The sequence below is a fragment of the Nematolebias whitei genome, chromosome 15 (genome assembly GCF_014905685.2).
Source record: "Nematolebias whitei isolate Nwh7 chromosome 15, NemWhi1, whole genome shotgun sequence".
Classification (NCBI taxonomy): Eukaryota; Metazoa; Chordata; class Actinopteri; order Cyprinodontiformes; family Rivulidae; genus Nematolebias; species Nematolebias whitei.
Window position 1 is genome coordinate 14,073,902 of NC_056512.1, and position 21,257 is coordinate 14,095,158.

The window sequence follows — 21,257 nt, forward strand, 5'->3', positions numbered from 1 at the left end:
ACACACACACACACACACACACACACACACACACACACACACACACAGGTTTGTTTTGCTATCTTTGTGGGGCCTTTGCATTGACTTCCATTCATTTTTCATTCATTTCTATAGCCTAACCATGACCTTTATCCATAACCTAACCATTACCAGTACATACCTAACCCTAAACCTAACACATCCTCAATTCACACCTTAGTCCTAAACCTAGCCCTAACCCACCAACGGCACTTCTTCTTATGGGGCCCGGGCTTTGGGCCCCATAAGGAGCAGTTGGTCCTCACAATGTAGTATAAGTTGGAAAAATGGGCTTCACAAAGTAGCATAAACAAGGACACACACACACACACACACACACACACACAGCTGTCTTACTACAGCTGATTTGTATTCCTCTTATTTCAAGTGCATACCTCCACCTCTCCAAGTTCTCTTCCACCTGTTCACTGTTCTCACCACAAGTCACAATGTTATCTGCCAACATCATAGTCCATGGGGATTCTTGCCTGACCTCATCTGTTAGTCGGTCCATCACCAGAGCAAACAAGAAGGGGCTCAGAGCCGATCCTTGATGCACTCCCCTCTCCACCATGAAGCTATCTGTCACTCCTACAGCACATCTCACCACTGTCCTCTGTCCTCATACATGTCCTGTACCAGTCTAATATACTTATCTGCCGCTCCAGATTTCCTAATGCCATACTATCTCCTCCCTCAGCACCCTGTCATATGCTTTTTCTAAATCCACAGACACAATGGGGTTCTTTCTGGCCCTCTCTGTACTTTTCCATCAGAATCTTCAAAGCAAAGAGACTAACCTATATAAATAAAGGTTGAATGAATGGAAAAGATGGCATCTGTGGTGTTCTTTCATGAAACCATACTGCTGCTCGCAGAGTCACCTCTCGTCCAAGTCTAGCTTTCACAACACTCTCCCAGATCTTCAATGTGTGACTCATCAACATAATTCTCGTGTAGTTGCTACAACTCTGTACATCATCCTTGTTCTTTAAAATGGGCACAAGCACACTTCTAGATTTGCACAGTTCTAGATTTGCGCCGCTCATCGTGGCTTCATGTTGAAGTAGCAGTTATTTTAATTTTGGGATATTGCTTTTGATAACTTTATTTCCACTTTTTCTGTATATAAAATACTTATTTTGGATGATTACTTCCTCTGGTATTGGATGCTGTGCAGCTGGAAGGATTTTTACTGAAACCTTTTTACGTTTGGACATTTGTTATGAAGCGTAACCATGACAACAAGGTGGTTTTTACAACCGAGCTGATTAACATCTCTAAGCTCAAATATTATCTCAAGTACAGCCCCAAATCTCAAATGAGTTGTAAAGGAGGGGCCGTGGATGCATCTCCGTCTACCTGTTGGAGGTTCTCGAGTGACTGCCTGTTGAGATCCTTGGAGCTGGCAGGAAACATGGCTCATGACAACAAGAAGACCAGGATCATCCCCTGACACCTGCAGTTGGCCGTCTGCATGATGAAGAGCTCAACAAGCTGCTGGGAGGAGTGAACATCACTCAGGGAGGAGTTCTGCCCAACATTCAGGTGGTCCTGCTGCCCAGGAGGACCGAGAGGACCGCTGGGTCCGGGTAGACAAATTGGCATCTGCAGCCAGTTTCTTCAGATCCACTGTGGTACAGACTGCTGCAGGACAGACGGCTATGGGAGATCTTTCCTGCCCACAGCTATCAGCATTTATAATAACTCTTAATGAAACCAGGATGATGAGTTACAACATTTAATTTCCCTTTGGGATTAATAAAGTATTTTGAATTGAATTGAATTCTTTTCCATTCCTTAGGCATTTTTTCACTCTCAAATATGCCATTGAATATTTGAGTCTAAAACCTCACTTCCATCTCTTCAAGACATTTCCAAACATCCGATGACTGGTATGTCGTCAGGTCCTGCTGCCTTCCCCCTTTTCATTCTTTTCAGAGCTTTCCGGACTTCACCTTCACTAATCTTGACCACTTCCTGGTCCACAGTTTCTGTGGCCTACTCTTCTTTCTCTTTAATTCCCTTCATTCATTAGCTCCTCAAATTACTCCTTCCATCTTCCCATCACACTCTCCTCACTTGTTAGAACATTATTATTCCTATCTTTAACAAGCCTAACACTGATGCACTTTACAGGAAGGGTCAGAGCAGACTCTACCTGCTGAGGAGACAGGGCTTTTGGAGTGCTCGGGGTGCTCCTGAAGACCTTTTTTGACTCGGTAGTAGCATTAGCCATCGTCTATGGTGTTGTTTGTTGGAGCAACAGCTTATCATCAGCTGAGAAGAAGCCGCTAGGTAAGTTCATCAAGCAGGCCAGCTCTGTGCTTGGATACCCCCTCAACCCAGTGCAGGTGGTGGGAGACAGAAGGACTCTAGCTAAAATAATAAAATTGCTGAACAGCGTCTCCCACCCCATGCATGAAGCTGTTGCTGAATTGGAGAGCTCCTTCAGTGACAGATTCTTCATCTTAAATGCACAAAGGAGCGTTACCGCAGATCCTTCCTCCCAGCAGCTGTTAGACTTTATAAGCATCACTGCTTTCAACAAACTCAATAAGTATTAAATACATGCTGACCTCTGCTAAAATGCACACTCTGCCTATAATACTGTACTGTAAATAGTCCGTCATTCTCATTGTTCCAATACATATTGAACATTATTATTGATATTCCATCCATCCATTATCTTCTACGCGCTTCTTCCATTTTCGGTCACGGGGGTTGTCGGTGCCCATGTCCAGCAATCATAGTGCGAGGGGCAGATTACACCCTGGACAGGTCTCCAGTCCATCACAGGGACACATAGAGACAAATGAGACAAACAACCATTCACCCTCTCACTCACACCTAGAGACAATTTAGAGTCACCAATCAGTCTAACATGCATGTTTTTGGCCTGTGGGTGGAAACCGGAGTACCTGGAGAAAACCCACGCATGCACGGAGAGAACATTCAAACTCCTCCCAGAAAGACCCCCAGACCAGAGGTTTGAACCAGGGACCTGCTCACTGAGAGGCAGCAGCTCTACCAGTTGCGCCACCATGCTGCCTATTATTGATATTGTTTATCTTATTTCTTTATATATTGTTTTTTATTTATTCGTACTGTATATTGTTTTTAACATTTTATGAACTTTTTTGTGACTCTTTTTATCTTGCTGCTGTTGCTACTGTTACACTTGAATTTCCCATCCATGGGACAATAAAGGCTGTTTCTATTCTATTCTAACCTGCTGCACATCCTTTCCAGCCTGATCCTTCTGTCTCACCAATCAATACAAGTCCTTCTCACCCTCTTTAGTGTCCAGCCTCCCATACAACTCATCATATGCCTTATGATTTGCCTTTGCTACCTCTCTCTTTGATGTACATTGCATTTTCTTTATATTCCTGTCTCCTCCCTTCAGTCCCCTTACTGTCATATTTCTTCTTGGCTAACCATTTTCATCGAATAGCTTCCTGCACTTCACTATTTCACCACCAGGTTTCCTTATCATCCATTCTCTGTCCAGATGACACACCAAGTACCTTCCTACCTGTCTCTCTAATTACTGTTGCTGAAGTAGCCCAGTCATTTGGAAGCTCCTCCCCTTCCCCCGAGCTTTTAACAGCTCCTTTCTGAATTTCTCACAACATTCTTCCTTCTTCATCTTCCACCATTTGGTCTTCTTCTCTGATTTTACTTTTTTTTCTCTTCTTCACAACAACAGTCATTCTACATACAAACATCCAATGCTGTCTGGCCACGCTCTCCCCTGCCACAACCTTACAGTCTCCAATCTCCCTCAGGTTTCCTCTTCTGCACAGAATGTAGTTGACCTCTTCTGTCGTACTCCTTCCTCCATTCTTACAGGTCACTTTATGTTCCTCCCTTTTTGGGAAATAAGTGGTGACTACAGCCATTTCCATTCTCTTGGTAAAATCCACCACCATCTGTCCTTCCTGGTTTCTTTCCTTGACACCAAACCTACCTATCACTTCCTCATCCTCTGTTTCTTTCACCAACATGTCCATTCAGGTCTGCTCTGATCACCACTCTCTCTCCTCCCTGGTGTAGTGTAACATATCATGAGATATATTATACATTAAACGGGTTCATTCATTTTTCTGGACTGAATGATGTCGTGCATTGAATTTAAATAAAATGTGGACGTGAGACGTTAATTATCTTTGACTCACCACAACAGTGGGTCATTTATTAACAGAATCAAGTTTAACACATCACACATTTACATTAATTGGCAAGAATTGAAAATAACGACATAATTAATCAGCTTTACAGGAGTGAGAACAATACGGCGATTGTTTCCTCACTTTCAGCAGACAGCAGACATCAAATCACACGGCGGTGATTGAAAACTTTGCTTCAGACATTTCTAAAATATCTGTAATGATTTTTAGCAGATAGGAAAATTTTAAGATGGAAAGATGAGGTTTATCTACAGAGAGATGTGTGAGGGAATTTGTCTGTCTTAACCAGAACCGACACGCTCCTTCTTTTCCAGCTTGGGCCAACGGTACGCTTGGTTGAGAATAGAACTTTTTACCTTGCAGACGATAGTTCAGCGTTGGTGTAGAGCTCTCCTTTCAACTCTTTCAGCGTCTCCGTGAGAACAGCTCGAACCTCGAGAGTCGTGTGAGGTTATCCAAACAGAAGTTATAATTCCCAAAATCGTCTCTGGATCAGCTTGATTCTAATTCAGCAGCATCCTGAATTCCAGCGTTCTGCATTCTGGAACTCCCAAACTCTCCGTTTGAACTAGGAAGTGCCAACATTTAAATGGGCTCTACTTCCGGTTCATTTGAGAGCCTCTGATTGGTCGATGGACCCCAACAGAGGTGTGTTTTGTGATGTAAGGTGTTATTAAAAGTCAAGGAAAAGATTCAGATTGTTTAAGAACAGACAGAAAGATATCATGGAAAAACCAGACTTCGTGGAGTCTCCTCTCCCAGTATCTCGCTGTAAAAGTTAAACATGACATTTCTTTTCAGTAAACTTTCAGTTGACCGAAACTTGAACTTTGACACACTTACAAACTTTGCTCATTGAAGACAGAAAATCAAGAAATGCATATTAACCTGATTTCTTCTTTGAATGAGGATTAAAAATCATTCTTCCTGTTTTAAGTAAATAAAAATGAGTAGTTCACTTCAACATGTAAACATTGTTTGAACTAACACAATTTGATTATCAAAACATTTGTAAAATAGTAATGATCATAGAGAATTGTCTTTTTCCACTTGATTAATTCAAGAAAGAAAGTCTCAGGATGGGTCAACCTGTATCTCTGGATGCAAATCAATGAAATGACAGTTTCTGACCATATGATCCTAAGGTCAAGTTTTGACATCAGGTCAAGTTCACTACACTGGCAATACTCTCCATCACTTCATCCAGATCTATCCAAAATGTATCATTCTCCTTCACATCACATCCAACCTGTGGAGCATAACTACTGACAACATTTAGCATCAGACCTTCTACTTCTACCTTCAGGCACATCACCCTATCTCTTTTCACCTCTACTACATTCATTGCCAACTCCTCCTTCAGGACCACCCCTACTCCATTTCTCTTTTTATCCACACCATGGTAAAACAGTTTGAAACCTGATCCAGTGCTGCGAGCCTTTGCTGCCCTTCCACTGACCACAACAGGATGACACATGTTTTGTGGAATTGTAGAGTCCAGAGCTACACATCACCACCTGGTAATGAGTTGGATCAGACGGCATGTGTGTGTGAGCAGATTTTTAATTTAGGAAGAAATGTTTCCACTGTATTTGTAGGTTAACGGACGAGAAGTCGGACAGAGTCCAAGAGTGTTGCAAGAGGAGCTACAAGCGGCCAGTGGGATTGTGGTACTGAAAATACTGCCCAGCTACCTTGACACCTTCCCACCAAGACAGGTCTCTCACACACACACAAACACACACACACACACACACACACACACACACTCCGTACTTGGTTACTAAGCACAAAAAAGTGGTAAAACCACTTTTCCATGCCAAACATTAGGTGTATTAATTATGAATTAATTATGTTTCAGTATTCTACCAAGCCTCTGAGTGTGTGTGTGTTTACAGTAGTATCAAAATACACAAGTACATTTTGGAATGCATTTGCTTCACAATTGGCGCACTGACATCAGAACAGCTTCTCACACGCTGTCACTCTCTTGCACTTGGCTCTAATGGACAGTGTGTCAGACATGTTTTTCACCCTCTCCCTCATAATGGAGCACACTGTATAAAGCTCGTCCTCTTTTCACCTGTGGACATGTTTTTTGAATGTGCAGATTCTGCTGGACATATTTTCACCTTTTTGTATACTTAATTGGAAGCATGTCAGGAGAGGTGTCTCATGTGCTTTCTCGTGCACTCTGACCTAGATGTACAAAGGAAATGTGCTCGGGTGCACATGTATGCGAACATTTTAATGTGAATTTTTATGCGTGTGAGCTGTTATTCTTGATTTGTGTACACCATGTTTCAGTAGGAAATCCTCACACATCTTTGTTACATATGGTCCATGGTTTCTAAACGTTTCTTTCAAGGTATCCTGATGCATGCTCAATAATCCAGGTAGAAAAATGTAAAAAAGTTAAGTCTGGTCCTCTGGACATTCAAAAAACAAAACAAAGCAAAACAAACAATAACAAAAAATGTAGAAACGTTTCGTCTTTCATCCGAAAGACTTCTTCAGTCTGAGGTGCTGCATTCAGCTCAGTCTTATAAATAGCACCTTCTCGTAGTGGATCACTTTCTTTCAAGGGTACTTTATGATTGGAAATGCCATAAAACTTTTTCAGACACTGAATAAAATGTTGAGTCAAGAATGACCAGGGTAATAAAGACACATTTGTATTGATTCTTTGCCAGGTTTTCTTCAAATGTCATTATGACTATGATCCAGCCAATGACAACCTGATTCCATGTAAAGAGGCGGGTTTAAGGTTTGAAACGGGAGACATCCTGCAGATAGTCAACCAGGACGATGTCAACTGGTGGCAGGTAACAGCGACAACATGTGGAGATACAGGACTACATACTAGTAGCACCAGTAGTACATACACGTGTGGCATTTTTGATTTGTTGGTTATAAAGTAAGGTAGTAACCCATATAAACTGTTATTATAAGTAAAAAAGACACGAAGAACACTTAAGATGTCCAATGTTTACTTTTGTTTTGTACATAAATCCATATCCATGTGTTGTGCAGGCCTGTCATGTGGAAGGTGGGAGTGCTGGTCTTATCCCCAGTCAGATGTTGGAGGAGAAGAGGAAAGCTTTTGTTAAAAGAGACGTTGAGCTGGCACCTGCAGGTAAGAAGATGGAGATGGTGGCCAGATGAATAAATCTTTGCTGACATTTACTGGTAACATTCCACCTCTGCAAATATGTTTGTTGGGGGAGCTAATGTTTTTTAGAAAAATCAAGTAAACAGTTTTTAAGTTTTAAAATTGGGAAGAGACCCCGGGGAAGAGCCAGAACCTGCTGGAGAGGCTCTTTCTCAGATGGCCTGGGAAGGCCCTGTGGTCCTCCCAGAAGAGCTTTAAGAGGTGGCTGGAGATGTCTGGGCGTTCCAGCTTTAGCTGCTGCGCCCTCAACCTGACTCCAGAGCAAGCAGAAGATGATGGATGGGTGGATAGAAGTTTCAAAATTGCCAGAATTGTGGATTTGGAGGGATTTAATGCCGAATTTTGTTATTATCTACAACAATGATGCCTGTAGACTTAATATGTATGTAGAGTTAAAAAGAAAGTTGCAGACAATACTTTCCAGAAATATGAGCGTTCTGATTAATCTGCCCTAAAGCAACCATCAGTTATTATTAATAATAATAATAATTATTATTATTATTATTATTATTATTATTATTATTATTATTATAAACAGTGCATTTAATACCACTGTTTTGTGAATGAAGCTTGTAATGGTTTGGTGTCTCATGGGCTGCAGGAGGGTTAGTATGTACTGGTTTCATTCGTTGCTTTGAACATCACATTTTATCACACTGCAGCTGCAGCTCTTCTTTTATCTGCCAATAACTGAATTTACTTTTGATAAAAGCTCAGTCTTATTTCCTTTCTATATTCTGAGTCCAAATATCTGAAATCAAGCAGCATCTTAATACATGGAGCTCATCTTTCCCGCCAAGCCTCTGAAAACTTGTTTTGTTTTCTTCTGTCAGTTCTGCTGTCTTTGGAGATTAGAAAGTTCTTGCAGTTGTGAAACATCTCCATTCTTCAAACTCTGGAGATGATCAGCCATGCTTTTTGTTTCATCTCACTCATACTACTGTCTGTAACAGCTATTTTATTTGTTTGATTAAGAAGGAGCTTAATTGTCTCCAGTTAGACCAGAATGCTGCTGCAAGACTGTTCAATTCAATTCAGTTTATTTATCTAGCGCCAAATCACAACAAAGTTGTCTCAGGGCACTTTACAGGAACATTCACATAAAAGCCAATTAGTAAAGTTCTCTATCTAAGGAATCCAGCAGACAAGTTGAATCTTGGCTTCGTTGCAGTCTCCCATCCTGAGCAAGCATTGTTAAAAACGAGGTGGCCCACATCTGTTTTAGTCTCTTTACACTGGCCACCAGTACATTTTAGAATTCATTTTAAAATCCGAGTCCTTACCTTGTGAGTCACGTGTGGTCCAGCTCCAGCTACATCTCTCATCATTTAGAATCCAGCATCCCTTCTTCTGTCTGAGGTCTTCTGCTCTGAGGCTGCTGGTAGAGCTGCAGACTAATTTAAAGAACAGAAGAGAGACCTGTTAAAGCTGTGGCTCCTCTGTTAGAGGTCACATTTCCTCCATCTTTATACATTCATTCAGCTGATTCTTTTGAAAAGCACCAAGCATTTAGACATTCGTGTCATTTATACAGACAGGTTTTTAACCAGATATGGACTCATCCACATTTAGTTCAGTCAGCACCACTGATACTTCAAGCTTTTAGCACCAGTGGGTTGAACATTTGCTGGACAAGACACTGACGCAACCTGAGAAGGACATACTTCATGGAAAGGACTGATCGGTAACATTTCTCCACAAGAAGTACCTGCTGTGGAAGAGGTCCAGATGACCTGACTGAAAAATGTTGGATTGTATACCTGGATTATTGAGCATGGACTTTGTTGTTTTCAACCAGTTTGACAAGATTGTCAACAAGGAAGAGGGCCAGCAATGGAGGAGGGGGCGTACCAAAGAGACCATCTTATTACAAGCAGAACTGGTTTGTTCCACTTTGGAGTAAGCTGTCGAGGAAAGAATCAGTTTTGTTGTGTTTCCTTGACTGATGAAGCCTTCTGGACCGAAGGCAAAATGTTTCAGTACAAAAAATAAATTAAAAAAATAAAAAGAAACTGTCCAGATGACCTGACTGAAAAATGTTGGATTACATCACATAAATTTTGATTTTGCAAACAAAGTTCAATATCTGAAACTGGCTCCAAGACAAACACACGTCTTTTGATGACACTTCACTTTTCACTTGTAATCAGGTCACATCAGAAGCAGTGGAAACCTTTAAAATAACTTCAGCAAGAAATTGACCTAAACAGTAGGACCAGTTTCACCCTGGACCAGATCTGTGCCCTGCTAGACCTCTGGCTTTCTTAAATAAATATGTTTTATTATACATAATTGAAATAGCATTTAAAATGCCATTATTAAATGATCCATTCATCCATTGTCTGCTGCTTATTTCTGCGTTGGGTTGAGGGTGCAACACCTTGAGCAGGGAGGCTCTTTCCACAGCCACCCCTTGTAGCTTGTCAAAATACCTTCTCTTCATTCAACCTTTATTTATACAGGCTAGTCTCATTGAGCCACAGGGACTCATTTACAAGAGGGACCTGTTCTTCTCCTTCTTTTCTTCCTTCTCCTTCTTCTTCTCTTTCTCAAGCGAGAATGGACGTCTGTAATAGCACGGTGCTGGGTCTGTCAAAGGTACTATGCAAATCTGGGACGGTGACCCTGAGGCGATTGGTGGAGACGGTCGGACCAGACTTCTCCAACGCCCAGAGGTGGTTTCGTTGCTTGGAGTCCAGTCTGCCAGACTGGTGCAGCACTTCCTGGACGTGGTGAAGAAGAGGATGACAGCTGGAGAGAAGCGTCTCCTGCAGCTATGGTCCACGAGGAATTGCCCACCTGACCCAACGGACCCTTTCCCCGACATCCACCTGCATCCTGACTTTGCAAAAGACAGTGGTCCTCTGCTACGCAACACAGACCCAAAGATGGACTTGTGCAGAACGGGTCCAAAAGTACTTTATAAGACTTAGGTTACGATCCTGAACAAGAGAACTCTGCACAACAGAGCTGTCAGCGTGTGGGACGACAAGCTCGGAGGTCAGAAGCCCCAGTGGAGGACTCTTTACAAACCTCTGACAAAAAAATGGTCTGGCGATCTTCAATGGAGGATCCTTCACGGTGCAGTTCCAACAAACTCTTTTTTGTCGGTCATCAATCCTGAAGTTTTAAACAAGTGTCCTTTCTGCAGTTTGTCTGTGTTTTTCATGTTTTTACAGATTGTGTACGGCTGCTGTTTAATCTAATGACTAGGATCTTTAGTCTTTTTGACACAGTTTTCACCAAATCTTTTTTAATTAATGGAGAACATTTCAGCAAAGCCACTAAATTTAAATCCCAAATTTTAAAGTTTTTAGTGGCCGAAGCAAAATGTCTGTTCACATGTCTCACAGGGACAGACTGCAGGCTGGACCTCAACTTGATGCCGTGGCTCTGTGGAAGTGCAACATCAAGGCCAGACTGGTGTTAGAGTTTTGTTTCCACAGAGACACTGGACACTTGGAGAATTTTGTGAAACTGTGGAGATTTAAGAAGTTTTATTCACCATTTCTGATCAGAGACAACTACAGTACAACAAGCTCCTCATGTAAATATTTTATTTTAAGCTTGTCCTGATCACCTTTTTTGACACGGTTGTGTTAACTTATTGTGTAAATAAAGTTCTGTTAAAAATCAAAATCTTCTCCTCCTCTTCCCTCCTTTAGAGGGAAGCAGCTTAAAGAACAACCTATTTTTATGTTACGTTTTTATTTTCCCTTTTGCCCGTTTTATCTGTTGTGTTTCAACTTATGTGTATTTTTAGCTTTTTTAAGCTCTTTGTGGATCTTATCCTGTAACAGGTTGTCTATGAATAAATAATATGTAGCATCTTTTTTGAAACTGTTTTATATAATACCATGAAGACTTTTCTACTTCAACAGCATCCAGATTATAGCTCGCAGAGTATGTGTAGTATGTATGAATAACATTAAATGTATTGTGTATTCGCTCATTATAAACCTCAATATGAACCTTAAATTTTCACTAAGCCAAAGTTGTTGTTTTTTCTTGCTACAGGGAATCTTTGCACTGGTGCTGGAGGGAAAAAGAAGAAGAAGATGATGTATGTGACGACAAAAAATGCAGGTAACAGAACAATGTCTGCAATTATTGATGCAAAGTTTTTAGCACTTTCTAACCAGTAGAGTCAGGACCTCTGGACAGATTCTTCTTTGTTGAAACGTTTTGTCTTTTATACAAAAACTTCTTCAGTCTGAGCAGCTGCAACAAACTGTCTTATAAGCAGCACCTTCTCATAAGTGGATCAACCGGTTTGCTGGTGACAGCCATAACTAGCTGTTCACATGCAAAAGGAGGACCGTCAGTCTAACAGTTGTTAGGTGAGGCTAGTTTTGATGTCATCAGCAAACTGGTTGATCCATTATGTGAAGGTGATGCTTATAAGACAGTTTGTTGCAGCTCCTCAGACTGAAGAAGTTTTTTTTGGAGAAAAGACAAAACGTTTCAACAATAATATTCTGATGCATGCTCAATAATCCAGGTAGAAACTAGGGGTGTAAATCACCAGCTTTACCACGACAAGATATTATATTGATTTGTTTGTATGACGATACGATTTTTCTCGATATCACAAAGTCTGTCACGATACGATTTTGATTCTATTCGATTCATAAGTCTGCGATCGATATATTGTGATATCAAATGCCCATCTCATTTACATATAAATAAATTTATAAAAACAATTCAAATATGATTTAATCATTTTATTTCTGTTATTACAGGCACCAGGCATTTAAATAAAAAACATTTTTTCTTAATTAATGAAAAAATTAAAATAAAGGACCTGTTCATTTTAGTCTCACATTTCTCATGTTTAAGTGCATTTTTTTAAACCAGTTAACTTAAAAGTGCCCTGATTACCTTTCACTTATAAAGAAATAAAAATAGATATTGAGCTTAAATAACATGGCTATCAATGCCGTGTTTCTTCTTCAGGTGAACGGACAAATTTGTTGTTTCCTGAGTATTTAACTCCCACTGGCACCTGTTGCATACGACATGAGTTCTGTCTGTTGAGCCGTCCTTCTGTTGGAATCTAAATATTTCCACAGAGTTGATTTCAATCCAGCAGGAGAGAGAAATTCAGTATCTGTGTTTTCTGTCTCGTCTGCCATGTTGCTGAGGTGGCTGCAGAGCACAGCCACGCACGGAAATGGTGACACAGACGTGCCTTGGGAATTTCAAAATAAAAGCGTATTTTAAAGATGACGATATGAATCCATGTTTTAGTTTTGCCACAGTATAATTGAACCATTAATCATTTAATCGATATATCGATTTAAATCGATATATTGTTACGCCCCTAGTAGAAACATATAAAAAAGTAAGTCAGGTCCTCTGGACAGGTTCAGTCCAGAGGACCTGACTTAACCTGGCTAGATTTATCTATCTGGATTATTGAGCAGCATCAGGATTTTTTTTAGAAGTTTCTTTTACTTACAAAGGTTGTTTTTTTTTGCAACCTTTTATAAACTCTGGAAAGTTTTTTTTTTTGGCCTGTGTTTGCTCTTTGTGTGTTGGTATGTTACTGTCTGTTAGCAAAATATTTCATGAAGAACATAAAATAATTTAAGGATACTTGCTGAAAAGTAATCATTGAATATACATCTACAATTTTTGAAGTCAACAATGTATGAAGTCAACCCCTTATTAAACATACCGTATTTTCCGGCGTATAAGTCGCAGTTTTTTAATAGATTTGTCAGTCCTGCGACTTATATACTTTTTTTCCCCATATCCATAATGCAATTTTTGACTGACGCTTTAAATTTTGAAGAACTACAACAGTGAGTCCTCTCATGCGCGCTCGCTTCACTCAGCTGGTGCAGGCGAAGGAACACTGGACAGCTAGTGGCTCCGGCCGCGATGGATGGCGCCGTGCCGCCCAGGCGAAATGAAGCTTTTTTGACCATTAAATTCATTCAACCTTTATTTAGACAGGTTAATCCCATTGAGCCTTAGGGACTCATTTACAAGAGAGACCTGATTTCTTTAACAAAGGGTGATGACAACAGTGGATAACAATGACAACAATAGGCAATCATAAAAGAGGCATACAAATTATTATTTTTTTTTTTTAACAAATTAAAATAAAATGGACAGTCAAATAAATGCATATAAACGCAACGGGTCAGCGGTAACGTGTAATAAGTGCAACTTATATGCTGAAGAAAATGCAGTAGTCACATCAACAAAGCATGCTAAGACTTGAGTTTTAGGAATTGTTCTTATGCTGCATCTTTTAATCCTTTTGTTTTTACTTTCTTCCAGAATTTGACAGACATGAAATTCTCCTGTACGAGGAGGTGGCCAAGGTCCCGCCCTTCAAAAGGAAAACTTTGGTTTTAATTGGTGCTCAGGGTGTTGGCAGGCGTAGACTGAAGACCAAGCTCCTACTGAGGGACCCACAACTCTTTGGTACCACCATTCCATGTAAGCAATCAGAGTCAATCCAGGTTCAGATGACTGCCGCAGATACTCTTCTTATAATTCATTAGCTGTAACTCCGTCAACTTTACAGATATGCTAAAATCTGGTGTGGTAGTAGCTGAGAGTCATTCCCAGTGCACACTTGGAATGTGATCTCATAAGACTGTGCATAATGTGTTCAAGGTTTGACTAAAATAGCAACAACTTTGTAATTTCTCAACATAGGATGATCTTAGTTTGGGGCAGCTGTGGCTGAGTGGTTAGAGCAGTCGTCCTCCAATGCAAAAGTTGGGGGTTCGAATCCACCAGCAGTCACATGCCAAAGTGTCCCTGGGCAAGACACTGAACCCCTCATAGCCTCTGATGTGTGTCCCATAGGTGAATGAATGTGATAAAGCTCTGATTAGTCTCATTAGAATGATTTGTTCAATTAGCTTTGTAGAGATCTAGTATAAAGCTGTATGAATGGGTAAATGAGGACACAGATTGTAGTGTAAAGAGCTTTGAGTATCTGGATCAGATAGAAAGGCGCTGTATAAGTACAGTCCATTTACCATTTAGTTTAACAGTCTTGTATGAAGGTACGGGTGATTTGCATTCCTTCAAGTAATGGTAGGCCCTTGATTTTAAAATGTAACAAACTGCGTTTGTTATAAATGTTTACAAATTTATTTTTAATGAAATGGTTGTGTTGCCTAGAAAATCTGGTTTCTTGAATTTGAACAACTGTGGTGGCTGCCATTAGAGACAGACTGTAGATATTCAAAGACTGTTTTTATGTCTGACTAGATACATCCCGAAAGCCCAAAAAGGGTGAGCGGGAAAGTCGGATGTATGCTTTCACCAGCCGCAGCAAAATGGAGGCTGACATTAAGAACGGGCGTTATCTTGAATACGGAGAATATGAGGGCAACCTGTATGGCCTAAAGGTTGACTCAATACATGAGGTGGTGGAAGCAGGACGCATTTGCATCTTGGACGCCAACCCACAGGTAAGCATACACAACTACCAGTCATTTCAGACCAGTCTCTAGAGATCAATGCACTGGACTGTAGTTTTTTTTTTTTTTTACTTTTTATTTATACAGGTAGTGTCATTGAGTCTTGTGGACTCATTTTCAAGGGAGGCCTGTTGGGCTAGGGCGCCCGGAGGAGCAGATGGTGGGGATTAAGGGTCTTGCTCAAGGGCCCAGAGTGAGGCAAATGAGGGTGGAGGCAGGTACCTTGAGCATGCATCAGAAGGGTGGAGGCAGGTAACTTTTCTAGCCACATTTTGATATAGTTGGTATGGGGAGTCGAACCGGCGACCTTCTGATCACAGGCCCTTCTCTAACCTCTGCGCCACCACTCCCCCACCAATGGGTTGTCCAAGCAATATGTAACTACTGTCAATATCTCTGATTCGATGTTATAAGACAACAAATCAGAGTCAGTCTTCTTTGTGTTGTTCAGTTGACTTTAGGTCATTCCTGTTCGGTGTGAACCTCTTCCAGGTTTTTCAGTTTTTTGTTTGGAAGCTGCCCCACATCCTCAGTCTACATGCTTTCTGAAGAACTCTGTTAAACTGTTGAGTATCACGCTCAGCTCAGAGGTGCATAATCAAATTGTTGTTAATTGCAAACCACCTGTCACGTGGTGAGAAAAAAAACCTAGTGTTAAAACTCTGTATAACACCATTTTTAAAAGGAAATATCTTTTTTTGACAGTTTTAAAGCTGTAGTGAAATGGTTATGTGCAGGTGAAAAGACTACATTAATATTTGATGCAATCTGCTGGTTTCATTGGATAAACAAATTGTACTAATTGGCTTTTTATGTACTACAGTAGTCCCTCGCTACTTCTCAGTTTGTTTTCCACGGACTCGCTCTATGGCGGTTTTTCAAATTAAGATTGGACATGATGCACAATTGGCTGATCGATGGATGAGCCACAAGTTAGGCATGGATTTGTATTTAAAATTACTTATTTTAAATTATTTATCACCTGTGTGCAGTCCACAGCTGTGGGAGAAGTTTCCTCCTACAGCTGATCAGCTGATCTCCTGCAGAGCGGAGAAGTGGGCGTGGCCGAGAGAGCAGCTGGAGGCATGGAGCTGAAATCATAACATGCTGTGCTCTTTTAGATCTTTTAGAGTCGATCCCCAGTCACTGCACATCACGTGGCGTCTCTGGGCAGCACGTCTCATCCCCAAAATGCCCCCCGGGCGCTTTCAATAGCTGCCCACTGCACCACCTGGTGGTGGATGGGTTAAATGCAGAGACTAATTTCGCCATTGTATGGAAACATACAGTGCTGACATTGTGATGACATTATTATTATTATTATTATATATATATGTATATATGGTGACTCATTTACAAGAGCATTTTCTGCACAGCTGCAGAAAGAAAAGCCTTGCAGAGAGTGGTGAAAGCTGCACAGAAGTCTGTTGGAGTCAGTCTCCATCACAGACATCTACACCTCTAGATGCAGGAAGAGCGCCACCTGCATCATGAAGACCTCACTCACCCAGCACACACACTTTTTGTCCCGCTCCCCTCAGGAAGGAGGTTGAGGAGCATTAAGTGTAGAACCACTAGACTGAGGAACAGCTTCTACCCTGAGGCTGTTAGACTCATGAATCTCTAACCAAAATAATCACTGTGAAAAATAACATCATGTTGCTGCTGATCTGTTTCATGTTGCTGTGTTCATGCGTGCTCATCTGCTCACAAAGACTCGTGTTCGTGCTGCTGTTCGACGTAATGTTTTTATGTCATTAGTGTTTAGTGTATTTTTAGTTGATGTTTTTCTTAGTTCATATCTTAGATCTTATTAATGTTTTTCTTTTACATTTTATTGTTGGATAGCTGGGACCCTGTATACATAATTTCGTTATTGACAATAAAGAATCTCTGACTATATATATATATATATATATATATATATATATATATATATATACTAAAATAAGCTACTACTTACTACTTGTACTACTACTTGCGATAAACAAGGGACTACTGTATAAGGAAATGGGGGAGTGGTGGCGCAGAGGTTAGAGAAGGTGGGCCAGTGATCGGAAGGTCGACGGCTCAACTCCCCGGACCGCCAACATCAAAATGTGGGTGGGAAAGATGAAGCACCCACACCTGCCTCCACCCTCATTTGCCCCACTCTGGGCCCTTGAGCAAGGCCCTTAACCCCCACCTTCTGCTCCCCTGGGCACCCAAGATGGCAGCTCTCTGCTCTACAGAGGGCTGTGGTAGCTCTGTGGTCTGTGGTCCTTTGTAGTCCTTTCGTAGTATTAGGGGTCACCAACATTTTCTGAGGGCAAGACTTTTTAAAATAAATTCTGAGAGGGACAGTCCTGAACCCTTGTATTGTCCTTTAACTTTATTCATGTTTCTTAGAGAAAAAATTGACCACCTTATTAAACTTCTTTCCAATACCATCCATCCATCTTTACCTGCTTCTTCCTTTTTGGGTCACGGGGGTCACTGTGAGAGGTCTCCAGTCCATCACAGGGACACATAGAGACAAACAACCATTCACTATTTCTTGTTTATTTCCACTAGAAACTAATCTTAGGTCGTTTTCACACCAGATAGTCCGGTAGACTCGGTTCGGTTCGGGACCAATATTCATGACCTTCTGTTTACATTTGAGCTGGTGCGTTTGCATTCACACTGCACTGTGCAGTCGAGCCAACCTGTTCAAACCAACTGCGCTGGAGTTCTCTTCTACCGGACTGAGACCTAGGTTTTAGCCCGGGCCAGAGTTAGCCTTTTTGTTCCGTGACAGAGTTCGATGGTGCGTTCACACCTCCCTAAACAAACCGGACTTTCTAGGAAAACGAGCTACAGTTCGATTAAAGCGGACTAAACAGGGCTAGTGTGAATGCACCCTTAAACAACAAAGTCCATGCTCAATAATCCAGGTATACAATCCAACATTTTTCAGTCAGGTCATCTGGACAGTTTCTTTTTTTTTTGTGCTGAAACGTTTCACCTTCCATCCAGAAGGCTTCATCAGTCAAGGAAACACACAACACAAGACTGATTCTTCCCCCAAACAGCTTATTCCAAAGTGGAACAAATCAGTTATGTTGGTGCTAAGATGGTCACTTTGGCACGCCCCCTCCTCCGGAGCCGGCCCTCTCCCTCGTCGACAGTCATGTCAAAATGGTTCAAAACCAACAAAATCCATGCTCAACAATCCAGGTATACAATCCAACAATGATGAAGCCTTCTGGATAGAAGGTGAAACATTTCAGCACAAAAAATAAAAAAGAAACTGTCCAGATGACCTGACTGAAAATTGTTGGAGTCTTTTAAACACTTTTAGAACTATCTCATCTTTAATAAAAATACATTTAAATGACTTTAAAAAATGTTAAATAAACCAAAACCTACCGGTAATTTTAACAACTCACTAAAATGAGATATTTTCTCATTTTGAAAGCCCAACAAAACAATTGTTGTGTTTTTGGGGTTCTTGCATTATTGGGACTTTCTAAAGCCAAGCATATGCCAATAAGAAGAAGAAGATGTGATATTTCAGATAAACTGTCCTTTAAATTTAACATTGCCTGTATGTGTTTCCTCCAGTCCCTCAAAGTGCTGCGCACTTCTGAGTTCCTGCCGTATGTGGTGTTCCTTCAGTGTCCAGACTTTGAGGTGCTCAAGGCGATGAATCGTTCAGCTGTGGAGGCAGGCGTCGTCACAAAGACACTGACAGTAGGAGAAAAATCCCCCTTTTCTCTAATTATCCCACAGACTGTGTGCAGGGAAATTAAACTTATGTTTCTGTTGCAGGACGAGGAGCTACAGAAGTCGTGCAATGAGAGTACGAAGATTAAAGCAGCCTACGGTCATTACTTTGACCTCAGCATCGTCAGTGAGAACCTTGATGAGACCTACCGCACCGTCAAAGCTGCTCTGGAAACAGTCTCTAAAAACCCCCAGTGGGTCCCTGTTACCTGGGTGTTTTAGAAACCATTTGGGGAAAAAAGCACTGATAAGAACTTCTTGTGGACATACACAGATAAATACTGGACATTTGTATTTTTCACCATTTATCTTAGACCTCTGACTTTAACAGTGACATCCTGAACAAACTGTATCTATATTGTGTTTGTGAGCACGCTTTCACCAGCCACTTCATGAGGTCCACCTGTTCAGTTTCTGTTTTTAACACAAATTTTTAATGAACCAATTAGGCAGCATCCCAACACTTTAAGCCATCTTAATATGGTGAAGGCATCAGATGCTCCTCAATTGGAGAAGGGTGGATTTTTTTCATTCATTCAACCTTTATTTAGCCAGATAAATCACATTGAGCCTAGAAGACTCATTTACAAGTGAGACATGTTTAGACAGACAAAGTAATGAAACTGGACACATGTAGGAATTGGATTGTTCTTTTCAGGTCAAGGGTGAGGTTCTGCCTCAAGTGGAGAAGTTCCAGTATCTCTTGAGTTTTGTTCACGAGTGAGAGAAGAATGGAGCGTGAGATTGACAGACAGATTGGTGCATCGTCTGCAGTATTCCGGACTCTGTACCGGTCCGTTGTGGTGAAGAGGGAGCTGAGCTGTAAGACAAAGCTCTCTGTTTACCGGTTGGTCTACGTTCCTACCCTCACCTGTGGTCATGAACTCTGGGTAGTGACTGAAAGAATGAGATTGTGGATACAGGAGGTTGAAATGAGTTTCCTCTGCAGGGTAGCTGGACTGTCCCTTAGAGACAGGGTGAGAAGTTCAGTTATCTGGAGAGACTCAGAGTAGAACTGCTGCTCCTCCATATGGAGAGGAGCCAGTTGAGGTGCTTCAGGCATCTGGTAAGGTTGCTCCCTGGGCACCTCCCTAGGGAGGTGCTTGGGGGATGTCCGACTGGGAGGAGACCTTGAAGAAGACCCAGGACATGCGGTAGAGACTATGTCTCTCAGTTGGCCTGGGAACACCTTAGGGTCGTCCCAGAAGAGCTGGAAGAGGTGGCTATGGAAAGAGATGTCTGGACCTCCCTGCTCAAGATGCTGCCCCGAGACCTGACTCCTGAACAATGGAAGATGATGGATGGATGGATGGATGGATGGATGGATGGATGGATGGATGGATGGATGGATGGATGGATGGATGGATGGATGGATGGATGGATGGATGGATGGATGGATGGATAATTGTGGTGAAGGCACCTTGCTGAAGCTTAAACCCTCTAGTTGGGCATGTGTAGTAGATCAGATGTTTCTAAAAATACTCAGAGCAGCTAGTCTGACACCAACAACCAATCCACGTTCAGTCGCCGAAATCCTTCTTCCTCTTTCTGATGCTCGGTTTGAACTTCAACAAGTCGTCTTCCTCTACATGGTGACAGGCATTGCTGCTGTGTGATTGGCTGATTAGCTTTTTGTGTTATCAGGCAATGAGCGGGTGGACCTAGTCATGTGTCCGCTGTGTGTGAGTGCATTTTTTATACAGTCACATTGAAAGGACTAACATCATTTTGGGTGCCAAAGCTGCTTCGGGTTGTATTTAGTTTACAGTGCAGATGTGTTTTCTGGTGCAGGTTAGTCCATGTAAAGTCCTCTCAGCATGCATGTCCCCACAAATTCCAAACTTCAGTCTGTTTTTAAATTATTGTGCCATTTCTGATCATTTGTTGATATGTAACAAACAAGATCAACTGTCATGGCCACGTTTTAATGAGTAAGCTATGTTACAAAAAAGCTTGTCGATTATCAGACACTTAACATAGGTTATGGGGTTCATTTGGATATAAAAGAACATTTCCAGTTCATAAGAATAATTTTTTACTGCCTTTTAAAAGAAAAATGATTAGTATTTAAATGTAACAATATAGAGCAGTAAACCTATTTGTTTCTGCAGTAAACTCAGTGTTTACGTTTTGTTTTGTAACTTGATGTTATGATCTGGGGTTATCTCCTTCACATTTGTGAACACTTATTTAGTCTTTTGGTACAATAATACACACTAAGGTACTTCAAGACAAAATTAAACAAGTGTACAAAAAGTAATGAAGCTAAATAAGTTCATTGTTATTACATTACATTCTTCATGCATGTCTGTTCGCTCTGTTGACCTCTGAAGAAGAGAGCAGCCAAAAGAAAAAGAATGTACTTTTTTTTTACAAAATGAATCAAAGCCTCATTTAGAACCAGACTGAAAGTTTCAATAAAAACAACAGTGAGTACCATCTTAAAGGCTCAGAAAGATACAGATTTATTCCAAAAAGATCTAACATAATTCAACTACCGGTCCTCACTCCAACCACCCCCATGTCTCTAACTGCATCCATACATCTCCTCTTTGTCTTTTTCCTGGCAGCTGCATTTCTGACATCCTTCTACCAGTATACCCACTGTCCCTCCTCTGGACATGTCCAAACCACTGTCCCTCCTCTGGACATGTTCAGACCACTGTCCCTCCTCTG

At 41.2% G+C, this 21,257-nt stretch overlaps 1 protein-coding gene across 1 annotated transcript in view; it reads left to right on the forward strand.

Annotated features, from left to right (window-relative positions):
- LOC119421966 (MAGUK p55 subfamily member 2) overlaps positions 1-19,161 on the forward strand; it is a 44,897-nt gene extending 25,736 nt beyond the window's left edge. The window contains exons 4-12 of the mRNA XM_037689323.1: positions 5,706-5,731; positions 5,810-5,929; positions 6,905-7,036; positions 7,245-7,347; positions 11,401-11,469; positions 13,675-13,836; positions 14,623-14,825; positions 18,420-18,548; positions 18,627-19,161. Of these exons, the coding sequence (XP_037545251.1) occupies positions 5,706-5,731; positions 5,810-5,929; positions 6,905-7,036; positions 7,245-7,347; positions 11,401-11,469; positions 13,675-13,836; positions 14,623-14,825; positions 18,420-18,548; positions 18,627-18,803 (1,121 nt within the window). The 3' untranslated portion in view covers positions 18,804-19,161. The remainder of the gene's footprint in view (positions 1-5,705; positions 5,732-5,809; positions 5,930-6,904; positions 7,037-7,244; positions 7,348-11,400; positions 11,470-13,674; positions 13,837-14,622; positions 14,826-18,419; positions 18,549-18,626) is intronic.
- The last annotated feature ends 2,096 nt before the right edge of the window (positions 19,162-21,257 follow it).